At 42.7% G+C, this 13,535-nt stretch overlaps 1 protein-coding gene across 1 annotated transcript in view; it reads right to left on the reverse strand.

Annotated features, from left to right (window-relative positions):
* Window positions 1–1,337: 1,337 nt before the first annotated feature.
* Window positions 1,338–13,535, reverse strand: part of ARVCF (ARVCF delta catenin family member) — a 245,667-nt gene continuing 233,469 nt past the window's right edge. The window contains 3 exon segments of the mRNA XM_030958635.1: window positions 1,338–6,506; window positions 7,879–7,992; window positions 9,896–9,987. Of these exon segments, the coding sequence (XP_030814495.1) occupies window positions 7,891–7,992; window positions 9,896–9,987 (194 nt within the window). The 3' untranslated portion in view covers window positions 1,338–6,506; window positions 7,879–7,890.

A 13,535-nucleotide genomic window follows, 5' to 3' on the forward strand; every position in this document is an offset into this window, starting at 1 on the left:
CCTTCAAAGAAAGACACTGGGGAGGGGACCCTTGAGGACAGAATATTACCCCAAGACACTGCTGAAACCTGTAACAGATGAGGACTGTGATATTTCTTGCCCACTGTTACCAGATTAACCTTTCACCTGCAGGACTCACCACTTCTGTTTGCCCAACCTGTGATAAGCTGGAAATGAAGTCATTTTGACAGCTATAAAATGTCAGTTGTAAAAACAACGTATTTGTTTTAGCTCAGTACCTTACCTACAGCATCTGCTATTCATTGCCATATTAGTGCACTCACAAAGGGAAAATAAGGTTCCTCACTGCAGTGGAAGAACGATGACACCGAGCTGCAGGATGCTAAGTCCAGGAGCCCACTGTATCCTCCAGCTGCAAGAACAGATTCAGAGATGATTTTACAAAACACCTGGGGATGCATTTAAAACATCTGAAATAAGGAGGGAAGGTAAGCTGGAGATGACATTCCAAGCTCTGTTTGCAAACATTTGCATATGAACAAAACCTTACAGTGCTGTGAATAGTACAATCAGGAATTCTCCTATGGCAAACTCTTACTGGCAATGATTCATCAACCTTTCACTCAGAAAACCTGACCTCCATTTTCTAAGACCTTGCAGAACATTCTGTGGAGATTTATCAGGTTTTGTCAGGCTTCATGAAGGTATGGTGGTGATTATGATGTGTTTAGGTGTGCCAGTCACTGATCTCACAAACACAGATGGGGCAGTCCTCAAGAGAATGAATATCTGTTGGCTGTTACCTTAAATACATGGGTGACTCTTCATTATCCGGATTTTCTTCCATTCCACAGTACCAAATGTAAGTTATTTGGCACATCCTCAAAGTAACAATTTCTCATGTCAACCAAACCTCATACATTGCTACAATTTGGTTTTCTTACAGACATTTCAGAAACGTGCAATCTTTGTAAAGTTACATAGATTTTATGACTTAGTTGAGAAAGGTTAGTAACTTTGCAAATGGAAAAGCTATCAGCAAGTTCTGTGCTCACAGACATGCTGGCCCTTGAACAGTGATGCAGATGTTTTTCCCACAGAAATATGCTTGTATATTGAAAAAAACAAAAAACCCCATGATCTACAGTCCAGGGTCATGCTACAACTCCAGCATATGGCAATGAGTCAAAAATGTTCAGCTTTACTCATTTATAGGATATTTCAATTGCCTCTCATTACCACTGACCTTTTGCTGACACAGAGTATTGACCTGAGCTAGGGATGAATAATCCCCTGCCACAGAAGACTGCTGCTGCAAAAGCCAAAGAATATTTGAGATACCTGATGTAACAAAAAGATAACCAATGGCACATGTATTCTTTCCAGGCATGGTTTATTGAAAACACACCAAACTGTTATCCTACATACCTGGTTTCTAACAAGCATTCTACTTGTCTGCATTATGGAAAGATCCTATCATAATAATAATACATTCTGTCACGGTAATATTTGTTCTATGAAAAGCATAATCCACCTTTTTTTCCTCTCCATACTTGTAAAATCAAACCATTCTAAGTGTTTCAGTTTATAGTACAGTGTAAATACAATGCAAAATCCCACCAGTCTAATCTACAGAGAGAATGTTGAGCAGTTATTACAGAAAACACATTGTTGATTTTTTAAAATTCTCCTACCATGAAAATTTTAAGGCACATGATAGTTACAAACACATTAGCTACTAATTACCAGTAAGCTTCTTAGTCTAGTTATTTTGTTTTTTCTGAACAGTAAGAACCAGTTTGGCAGGCCTTGTAGTATCTGCACTATCTTCCTCCTCACTTTGGACTTCAGATCATCCTACCCTGATGTCAAACTTTAAAAAGAAAACAAAGGCTCATAATATCTTCCCCTTTAATGCACTAGGTTAGTTACTGTATCAGTAAATCAGAGATTTTCTCTGTCAAAGATAAGGAAACACCAGATTTTAGGGGCATCATAAAGAAATTTTGCAAGAAACTACACCTATATAAACACCTTCAAAAACTCCACCCCAACAGCACAAACCTGCTGGCTGAAAGTATTGGCACATTGTAGGTTTCACTGAGCCAGCAGTGGCTCAGCAGATGAGGCTATAACCACTCTTATGTGCCCATTTGGCTTCTGAAGCTTTGCTTACTCGAGGCTTTGACATGTGCACCTCTCTCACAGGTAGCTGAGCTATGCTCAACCTTAAGGCAGGTAACAGAAGGTAACACCACCTTCAGTCTCATGAAACTTCTCTAGGAGTGAAAACTGCTCTGCCTAGCACAAGGCTTTCCTGCTAGAAAGCATTACTGAAACTGCTCCTCAGAGCTGGCACGAACTTAGGAAACTGCTGTAACAGACACGCCACCCCTGGCTTTCTTCATGTGTCCCTGACAGCAAGACAGTTCCTAGTCCCCAGGGGCATCTTGGCAACAGAGACCAGATTTGCTTTCTTGATAGAAGCACATTCAGAACCAGGTCTGAGCATGTGAGAACAGATCTGGGATAGGCAGCAGTTATGCCAGAACAGAAGACACTGAAGATTGGGACCTATGGCTGCCCAAGCTGTTCCCTAGTGAGCATTTCAAGCTGTCAACACACCTAGAGTTGTATGTATGGCTATACTGCTACTTAAATCCACGACAGAACCAGAATGTCCTACAGCCTTGCCTTTTGCTCTCCTCCTTGGATTCCACAGACACACTGACTGACCTGGGAACCATAAAGCACAACTGCTCGCACACTTACTTGATGCTTCTCCAGGGGAGTTGGCACAGAGTGTTTTTTCAGTGAAAATGCCTGGGAGATATGCAAGCCACCTTCTAGGAAGAAGGTTCTACAGTAATCACATGCTGTCAGAAGTCTCCCTCTCCCCTGTGTTATCTCAGCCCTGACTGGGCCATCAAATTTCCTCCTCCTCTTTAGCAGGAGTCTTGCAACACCATCACTTCCTTCCACAACCATCCCTCCCACTACAATTTCTGCAGGTAGAAATCTCTTCTATCCCAGCCCCTTGCAGGCAGATTCCCTCCTGTTTTCATAGTGGTGTCAACAGAAAAAGAGGAGGTCACAAACCTGAGCCCTAAAAAGCAGTGCCTGCCTTTTAGCAGGAGACTCTAGACCCTACTGCAGCATTAGTCAACACACACTGCCACTTTCCCTTCTTTACATACAGTCCCTGCTGCCAAAATACAACAATTACGGGTTCATATACCCACATTCCAGAACAGCTCAAACAGCCAGCCACACTTGCGCCAACAAGGGGAGAGGTGAGGGCAGGGGTGGGCACACATCCCACCAATGAGCCCCTGGCCATAGACAAAAATGACATTAAATCACCAGACCTGGTTCAAGGTACCTTGCTTTGGACCTCAGCAGGTGGGCTGATAATACAAGGTGATAGTCTCACATACAAGTCATCCCCCAATCTGTTTTCTTTCCTCACCATCCAAACAGTTTGTTGAGAAGAAAAAAACCCACAGTAATGTTGAGGATGGGTTATTGCTACATACTTGGGAATTAGTTGTCAACATAAGGCATGGGAAAGGTAGGGGTTTGATGTGTGATTCCCAGGGGAAGCCTTGGCCCATCAACTTGGTATCCAACTTCTTGACACACCATCCTCTGATTTTCAGCAGCAATAAACCATGCTGTCAGCTCACAACTCTGCTGGCTGCTGTAACACCCCCAGGAAAACAAGGAACAATTTGCTACGATGACCTGGGCAGCCAGTGCCATTTAACCTGATAGGGACAGTTCAGGGTGCAGTGTAAATACATAAAAAGACTTTTGGGAGAAGTGAGATGGGGTCTGAATCTGCTTCTCCAATATCCTTAGTGTTTTTAGCCCATTAATGACACAGATGAATGTAGACTCCAACCCAGATTCTGAGTGTCCCTGTAGTGTCCCAATAAGAGCCATGGGATATCTAGGGTTGGAAGTCATGACCATAATTGGCCCCAGTCACTTCACTTGCTCCCTCTTGCGGTTTTCTCTGGTGACTTCTTGCTGGCTTTGAAATATCTGCACAATAACTAAACCACAAAGTCTTAGCAGAGACTCCTTTCAACAGTCAGGTCTTTATTTTAAGTGAACTTTTTCTCAGACTCCTTTGGTAAATATATGATTTGAAGTAGATCAGGGACAGACTGACAGCATGGCCCTTCTCTTACACTGTTCTAGTCAGCTACAAAGCAGGTTCCATTGCTAATTACTGAACGTTTTTAAAAAAATCCTTTCATATACAAAAAGAATACACCAAGTACATAACCAAAAGTGATATAAAACTCTTCTGTGTAGCTTGGTTAAAAGGGTCTCCGCGTATTGGCAGAACAAGTATGAAAAGAGCACCATTGATATAATATACAGTCAGACGATGTATCTGGTTTCATTGCCACACTTTATGTCTACACAGAGAGACACTGCCCCGACACAGAGAGTCACAGGTGCCTCTCTTTGCTTCCCTTGATCCACTGAGCATCTTTGGCCCAATAGGACTCTCATGCAGGTGAAATAACAAATCTTTGCTATGTTGATTTGCTCCAAGCAACTTCACCTTCCCCAGGATCCAGAAGTGACACTGCAACGTATGTGGAAGATGAGGGTCAAAAAGGGAGGGTGCGAAGCAGCACACGTATCATCCAAATCACTGACAGCTTCTGGCATCAGTCTTTTTCCCTGAATCAACAAATGCTTCCCTCTCCTGCAAACTACTTTACATGGTTTTGTTAACCTATTCTCTGCACAACAATATATATATATAGATATATAGACTTTTTTATTTATTTATATATATGTATTCATGTCAAATTTTTAATATACTCAAGAAGATACAAAGCTCTTGGTACTTGCCTTTTTTTAAAGTTTTTTAAATTTTTTTTTTACAAAAAATGTAATGGTTACTATTACAGTAATATTTTGGGGGAGGTGAGATTGTTGGATACTTCCCCTTTTTAGTTACAAAAGGAACGGCAGGCACTGAAAACCGCAAATGATGTTTGCTAGACTCAAGGATGTGCTTTCCAGTCACACCGTTTTTAGGAGCTTGTTTAAAACTAAATGTGGCAATCAAAGAACAATGGCAACCAAGTAAAATCAGCAAAAGTCCTCTCAATGCTAATGCTGAGACATTTGCTTCCTATTCTCATCTGCTGCCCTCCCTTGACCAATGCCTGGAGAAAATCAGTGATCTGAAATCATTTAGTCCCCGGCATTTCCAGATACCACATTTGCAGAGTACATTTTCTTGAGGTAAACATTCCCCTACAGAAGACAGGCCTTGGCATCCTGGAGGAGAGCTGCTGCACACAGGTGATTTTCACGCCATGTGAAATATGCAATCTCAAAAGCAAAGGAACACAGAAACCATGACAATGATTTTAAAATGCCAAACCAGTTCCCTTTGTGGCATTTTTCATCAGGATTTTAGCCCAAATCAAACATGGATCCAACACTGAAAAATTTATCAAATGTAAGTGACAGACCCATCTCAAATTTATAGCGTGTTCAAAATGAGACATCTTACAAAAAAGCTCCTACTTCCTTCAATGTCTTAACAGCTATGGCAAAAGTAGTTCATCATCATCAATGCAACAATGATACATTTAACACGTAAAAGCTCCTTATTGCAATCTTTGAGAACATGAAAATAAAAAGCCAGCCAACTCCATTTCCCAGCACATATTTCTGAACCAGGGACACTGAAACCTTCCATAAACTGCTTTTCAATATGTAGAAATAAAAACAGAGACAATACAGAATTCAAAAGGCAGAAGTATTGTACACCAGATTATAATGATAATATAGCACTGTGATTGATATAGCTTACTCTAAAAGCAGATTATACAGCTTGCATCAATTTTGTCATCCACTCTCCAGTTCATTTAACTAGCGTTTAATAGTTTTTGTTCTGCATTTTCTCCCTTCATTGAAATCCAATAAACCCACTCAACATTCCTGCATCTTCTGTGGGAATAAAGAAAACCTAAACATTTTTCAGAAAGCCTTCAAAAACGTTAAGAGTCACAGTTCAAAAGAAATCCCCCAAAACAAAAACCAAAACCATGAACCCCAAACCAGAAAAGTGCTATCTCCTCATGGCTACACCTACGGTATCATTTCAAACATCCCGCAGTTCCTCGTTCGCTGTGAAGCTGCCCCATGATGTGCGCTTCTCCAACTTGGCACCATCCACACGTAAGAGTCACCTAAGAACGCAGCCAGCTACATGGAAGCTTGGATTCTCTTTTCTTGCTTTTCTTCTTGCAGGAGTGGGAGGGGAGGAGGGAGGGGGAGGCGGTGGCTGTTTCTGGTGGGAATGTCAGGGAGTTAAGCAGCAGAGTGTCTCGCTGTAAGGCATCGTGCTCCGGGCGATGGCACTCGGGTGGGTTCGCTCCCCACGCCCTCCTGGGACCTGCAGCCCTCCCAGTCTGAATGGCAGTGGTGACTGATGAGATCCTCTGGGTCGATTCAATGTTTGTTTCTCCCCCCTCAATTAAAAAAAATGTGGTTGGACTTTAGCCCTGCAAAATAAAGTCAGAACTGATTAATACCAGTCATTAGTATGGCCTTGGTGATCTCCATCACCTTGTGGTAGGACAGTGACTGGAAATGCCAACCTATGCCAACACATGGGCTCCTTGAAGGGCACGTCTGGGAAAAACAAGCACAGACTTATTTTTTCAAAGTCAGGACCCCACCTGTAGGGCTTCACTGCTCAGAGCAGAGTGCAGGAATGAAGCAGGCACCACAGGCACATTGATGCTACCCCGTGCCTGAGCCACTATGGCTGATCACGCAGTGCTGAGCAGCCATGGGAGGCCAGTGGTGCCAGGACCTACTCTGTGACAGCACCTCAAAATGCTGAAAGCCTCCACTGGGCAGGTGCTTCCAACCAGAAGCAGAAACCATCTGCTAACACCTTGCATTTCTACTAGACTGAAAGGAAGGAGGGGAAAAAATATCTAGCACCACCACCCAAAAACATACAGAAGCTTTCTCTCCCACTAACGAAAGGGATTTCCATGTAGAATTATGGGGGTGGATGACAGCTCATGATTTGAAATTTGGGCCTTTAAAGTCTCTTGCCCACTCTGATGGGAAAGTTGCTCAGTGCCTTCGTGAGAGTCACTGAAATTTTCCTTTAGTCATAGCCAGGGGCACAACACCTGCTGTTCCAAACACAGCATCCTCTGACGAAGTGCCAGAAGGTATCACCGGGGTAACTCGAGCAAGACAGCGGGACACAGATTAGCAGTGGCAGGAGCGAAGAAAGGCTGGTAACATTACTGAGGAACTTGGCACATGGCAAAGGCAGACAACTAGAACACAACAAAAAGGCACCTTTCTTTAGTGACACACAATTAAAAAAAAGAAAATGAAAAGTGGGAGTTGTGGGTCACTATTTATTGTGTAACCAATATCATCTCTCCTTGCAAAGTAACTTGTGTACAGTCAGCAGCTTTCCTGCTGTAATTCGTGGGAACCTTAGGAGACATCCAAAAATAGTCAAGGATATGTTTTTTCTTAAGTCTCAGGCTAATCCTTATAATGAGCATTGAGGGAGAAAAATGGTTGGAAGCAGGAACACACTACTCAAATTCATTCCCATGGCCTAACAGCAGAAATATTTCATATTTCAACTGACAACTAATCATTCACAGTATTAATTTTCTGCCTGGTTATTTGACAGGTTATTTTTAATCAAACAGTGGTGTTTGATTGCATTTCATTAAAGATACACTGAACAGTATAAACACCACTTTTTTTTTTCTTCCAAATGCACTTTCATCCATCTGTAAGTTAGCAGTTAGATTTGAAGAGATCCCACAGCTATACAGATCATGCACAAGAGAAAGTTATTCACTAGCCCCAATTACCATTAAAAGGACCTACCATGCATGCAAATTAGACCCAGGAGTCAACAGGCTGGGGTTTAATGTCACGGGCATCCACCAGATTCACCGAAGCCCTGTTACTCCTGTTAATGTTTTTCCTATTTGTGTCATTCTGCAGCACAGGGTGAGGAGTTAAAGCAAAACAGAGCGGATTAATCAAACAAAACCACCAAACAAGTCAGCTTAAAGTAGCACAAGGGAAAATTAGTGGTAGAGAAAGAAACAAGATGAGCAAAGGCACAATACTGACAAAAGCATCTGCAACAGCCAAAAGGCCACACTTCCCTGGATTCCCAGCCTCCCTTGAGCTTTCACACAGCTCATGAGCCACAACCCCCATGGCCACTTTTCTGTTTGGCAGCACAGAGAGGAAGAGCAGCAGCTGCTCAGCTGTGCCCAGGTGAGGGCAGGGCTGTGCACACTGTTGCTGTGTGCAATAGCCTGGATTCAGGCTATCCCCAGGTGCTCAGAACCAAGAGGCAGCACAGGCTATGGGTCACACTCTGTTGAGGTGAAATGTTTTTTCTCTCTTTCTCATAAAAGCAAAGCAGTCACTTGCTGAACTCTAGTTGTGCTTCACTTTGGTCATACAGTGGAGTTAGGGCTGCTTGATGTGATTTTGAGGGTTGCAATGGACCATTTTAATAAATTTTGAGTAGAAAAAATAACAAGTACTTGTTAATTTTCCTACCTTATCCTGTTTTCCTTAAAAAGACATTTTTGCCTAGTTCCTATTGATCAACATTCTTATATAACTTACTGCATCCATTCCTGCTGTGTCCTTGCAAAACTGTACTAGAGCTGTGATGAGGGAACTAGGAAGTTGATTTGACTGATACTGGCTCAAGCAGGACCATCTCTTGCCAGCTGGAGGAGAGTGACACATTGTAGGACTTCAGTAATCAGCTTAAAAGAAGTCCAGGCAGACTGAAGCCACTCTCCAGGGTGTACCTTCTTGGAAAGGCAGAACACAGCAGGAAATGCCTGACTAGGCAACTTACAACAGACAAGTTGGTGCAGTCTTCCTAGTTTACCATCTGTGGAAGTATTTTTCTCCAAACCCAATTTTTTAATTTCCCTGTTCAATGATGGTGGGTTTGCCTTTCAGCTGACTGAAGTTTAACTGTTTCCCATCAACTTAAATCACCTGGATTTTCTGGTATTATCAACAATGTCCTGAATGTTATTAAGGACAGTCTTCTGCAGACTAGCAGTAGTGTCTCCTACCACTGACTCTTATTTCAATTAATCCTCATTTTCCTTCTTGAAATTACTCCCCCAGGTGAAAACCCAAGCTTGTATTAAGGCCAGGGAGAACTGGTGGCCACAGCATTAACAGACTTTTTACTCTGTAAAGGTACAGAAGTGCAACAGAAATTACACAGAGCCTACTGAGCCACACTTGCACACAGCCCATAATACAAAAAGTCTTGTAAAGTAATAATTATTTTTAATTAGAAAGTAGTCTAAATTTGTATTTAGAAGACACACACATAACTGGGCATGTCTCTTCTTCGCTCTCCATCTCCCTGGCCCATGGCCATGGTCCACCATCAGGACTGTGAATGAGTGCTGCAGAAATGAGTCCTATTCACCACACTGCTGGACATGGACACACAGGATCACACCCATTTCTCGTGATGAAGACAATAAAGCAGCATGACAACCTGAAGAGACTTGTCAGAACAAAGTCTGAGGACAGTTACACAGCTCAGGGCCAGGGAATGCTGCCTGGACAAGGGCAACTGAACAAACACTTCCTATCTTTACAACCTCATCCATTTACAAGAGTACAGGAGCAAGTACCTGCACTTGCTGCTGCACTAGAAAGCAACATTTTGTTTTTATTTCTAGTTAGCCAAGTGCTAAATTACAAAATAATTGCCTTTATGTGAAATAAAAGAAGGCCCTTTATACAGCCCCCTGGTGAGTGACTGCCCTGTGTTTCTGGCTGAGGACACTGGAATCCTTTCTTCCCAAGGCACTAACTACCCTCAGCAGTAAGGGGAGCTCACTTTTAAAGGTTCCTTCTCAGAAGCGTCTCCTGTGTTATCACTGGTCTTGTACTTGCGCTCCTTGTCTCGGTGGTCGATGGTGGAATATCCATCTGAGGAGAAAACACAACAGTCAGGCATGAAGCAAAAACAAGAGCAGAAACAGAGCTGATGCAAGCAGAATTCTTCAGCAAGGAAAACAAACCACCACAACCCAAAGATGCCGGCAGGCTGCTTCTCATGTGCTCCAGCTCTGAAATTTCATTTTTACTAGCTAAAAACAAACAGAGAAGCCTTCTTTTTATAGCACTGCCAGATGCTGGCACTCATTAGCAAGCAGCACTGTTTTCATCCCAGCCTGCTGCACTTTTTAGTGTGCCCAAGGAAAGCAGCAAGTTGTCATCTCATGCCCTGTGGCTAATGAGCTCCAAATTCAGCCCTATTCCTGCATTCCTTGCTTAGCAGCCTGATTAATTGGCTATGTTCATTCTCTGAATGCTCTGCAGCCTGTTCCCACTTTTCCTGAGCCTGACTACTAGCAGGACATGACAATAATTTGGAAGAGTCTCCGTCAGAGCACTGAGAAAAAGGGCCTGTCGAGTTGGAAGAAATCTCAATGCAATCCCTGCTGTGCTTGGGCTGTCTTTCATTACGAAGCAGCACCTGTTGGCGCCTTTTCTCCTGACAACTAAGGAACAGCATGAAAGCATGATGAACACAAGGAAGAAAACTGTGAAAGAGTTCTATAAAGAAATGGCTGTAATTATTCCAGAACCTTTGCTCTGAATCATTGTCAGACAATGCAAAACTTAATTTATTTTCGTGATGCATCAAATTTACCTCATTATCAGTGACAAATAGATCCTTGCCTGCTCTGCTTTGACAGCATTGTAATCTGGAGTAAACAACACCCAAATTTATACCTCCCTGTAGGCTTTTGTTTTCCCCTGTGTAATTGAGGGATCATTAATGTTTTCTTGTCCTGACAAACTGTGTTTTTAGAATACCACAGAAAGTTTTACATAAACTATCAAAATGCCTCTCTCTCAGTTTGTTACTTGCCTGTAACAGGCCATTAAGGAAAAGTGAGTGATGTATTTGTGGGCTTCTCGTGGCACTGTTTGCCCACATGACAACTGCACACAGAGCCAGGTTAGACTGAGAAAAGCTGCAGTGTTCTGTGTGCCTCAAACCCAAGCACACACAGACCAGCAAACAAGCACCTGAGGCAGGATGTATTTTTGACATCAAGGGCAGTAAAAGATGATTTAACCATGCTGACCAAAAATAACTAAAGAATTCTGGAGTTATACATGCAGTTCACAGATCATAAAGCATGATTTGCTACACAGCACTTAACTTACAATTACTTGTTGACAATCAAGATGCCTGACATTCTTAGCTATTCCTTTTGAACAAAAAAAGAAAAAAACCAGCTGCACCAGCTACCCAGCCAGCACTTGTGGGGAACGCATGACCGATAATTCTCTTTCAAATGACAGGCATGAACATTGCTAGTAGGCTATGTCCTAATCTACAGATTCATCATCTAGTTGGGACAAAATACTTCACAAAAGTATTACTTTACAAAAGTAATCTGACAACAAAGAACACTCAAGAACTTTGCCCTTTGCATCTGAACTCCAACACATTTTGCATTTTGTCCTGTGGGCCCCTGGCCTGTACACAGACTGGCACCCACAGGTCACGTGTCCAAAATCCACACACTGTGCTATGCCTCTGTCAAGATAAGCAGCAGCAGAGATAGGAAGCTCATTATTTGATCAAATAAAATGAGAAATTGAAAGAGGCTGCATTAGAGAATAAATAACTCACTGCCCCGAGAACCACAGCTCTGCAAGGAAGTTAGAAATCTGTAGTTAGAAAACGGCTTCTCCCATATTTCATATTCATTTGAAGAGGCAATCAGAATTAATTGCTTCTGTGGCATAAAGATCTATACACATCTTGCTGCTCCAAGGTATTAAGTACATTACTTTGACTTAATACAATCCCTTGTACAGACAAAAGTTACTTTGGCCAATAGAGGAATATCCCATCCTTGGCTTGTTTACTTCTCTCTGTCAGCATCCTGCTTGTTGTTGTCTCTATTGCTTCTGTATCTCCCCCTCAGTCTACAGCAACATTTTTGTGTCATCACAAATTACAGGACCAAATACATGCCTGCCAGTGTCACTCCATCTGTGCCCTCATACTGCACTCAACTTACAAAAGATCAAATTTCTAAACCCATTAAAGAGAAGGAGGAGAAAGGAAAAGTCATGCCTGAAGATGGGCATGGAGGACACTGGCATTTGAACTCTGTATCTGGTCTGAACAATTTCACTTCCCAAGTGCTCCTGTCTGAGTGCCTGCAGGTTAACTAAGGCACACACAGAGTTCTGGAGGATTTGGCACAGACTGGAGATCACCATTCTGCTGCCTCTGCAGACACAGGGGCAGGGCCCCAGGCACATGGTGACAGTGGCACTGCTGCTCTGCAGCCTGCCTGGAGCTGGGGGCACCTGACAGACCTGATCATCCCATGGTGACTTGTAATACAGGTTTTCTTCTGTCTCCCAGCACATCCACACCCTAGCCAGGCTGTTCCACTGCCCCAGACAGCAGGGATCTGACTGCTCTAGTAGTGCTAGCTGATGGGGAACGGATCCTTCTGCCTCCCTAACCAATGACAGCAAAGTGATTTCCTCTGTTGAGAAGGATGACCCCTACAGCATTAGGAAAAAAGCTGAGACAGCACCAGCAATTTTCTTTTTGTGATCTTGAAGCAGAGCCCATGTGGGTTAACAGGAAAGGCCCAGGCACCAGGACAGCCTAAATACTGAGAAGAACCCACAGAGGAGGGGCAGACAGGTGGGGATGTTCTGGAACCATCAGTCCTGTATGGATGTACTCTGCAAGGGATGAACACTGGGCTGGAAGGACCAGTTTATTCCAGAGTGGAAAAAGAACAAAAACTCCAGAACACAACAGTCCACTATGAAGTTAAAATCTGAAAATATAGTTTAGAGCAGCCTTCTCATATTAATATGTCCATAAGACAAAAAACATGCAGCATTTGGAAGAGCTTGAAGAAAAGAGATGAAATGTTGTTATTCCAGTTCCCTGGAATTAAGGATAGTAAACTGGATAAATGAAGTTGTGCTATTTCAGAGGTCAGCTGAAAAGAAACTAAACTCATAGTTATATTGGAAATAAAAAGCACTCAAGGGCTGGAATCAGGAAAACTTGACAGATCTCATCTTCTAAAGGTGATAAAAAGACTGGAGAACAGCATGGCCCAGAGAATCTGCCTGATGCTGCACATATGCTGTAAATTTGCATTTTGTTTTGTACTCAGGGCTGTACCAGTAACTCCTGAGAGCATAAGGCAGCAATTAATAATGAGACTATAAACAATCAGCACTGCCCATTCTGCAGCACCTGCCAGCACACAGCTATTCCTGCCAGGCAATCCTCTATGAAGAGATTTTCTTCCATTGTGAGAACAAATGTTTCAGTGTTCCCTAAGGCAAAATACATATGGACAGTTGATTCATGGCAGGTGGCATCTCATTTTTCCAAGAATACAAAAGGTAATATATACCTGGTTCTTTTACTTTCTGAACATGCTTGGCTTTTTCTTGGCTCTAACTTGCTA

Source organism: Camarhynchus parvulus, chromosome 15, assembly GCF_901933205.1.
Source record: "Camarhynchus parvulus chromosome 15, STF_HiC, whole genome shotgun sequence".
NCBI classification, from domain to species: domain Eukaryota; kingdom Metazoa; phylum Chordata; class Aves; order Passeriformes; family Thraupidae; genus Camarhynchus; species Camarhynchus parvulus.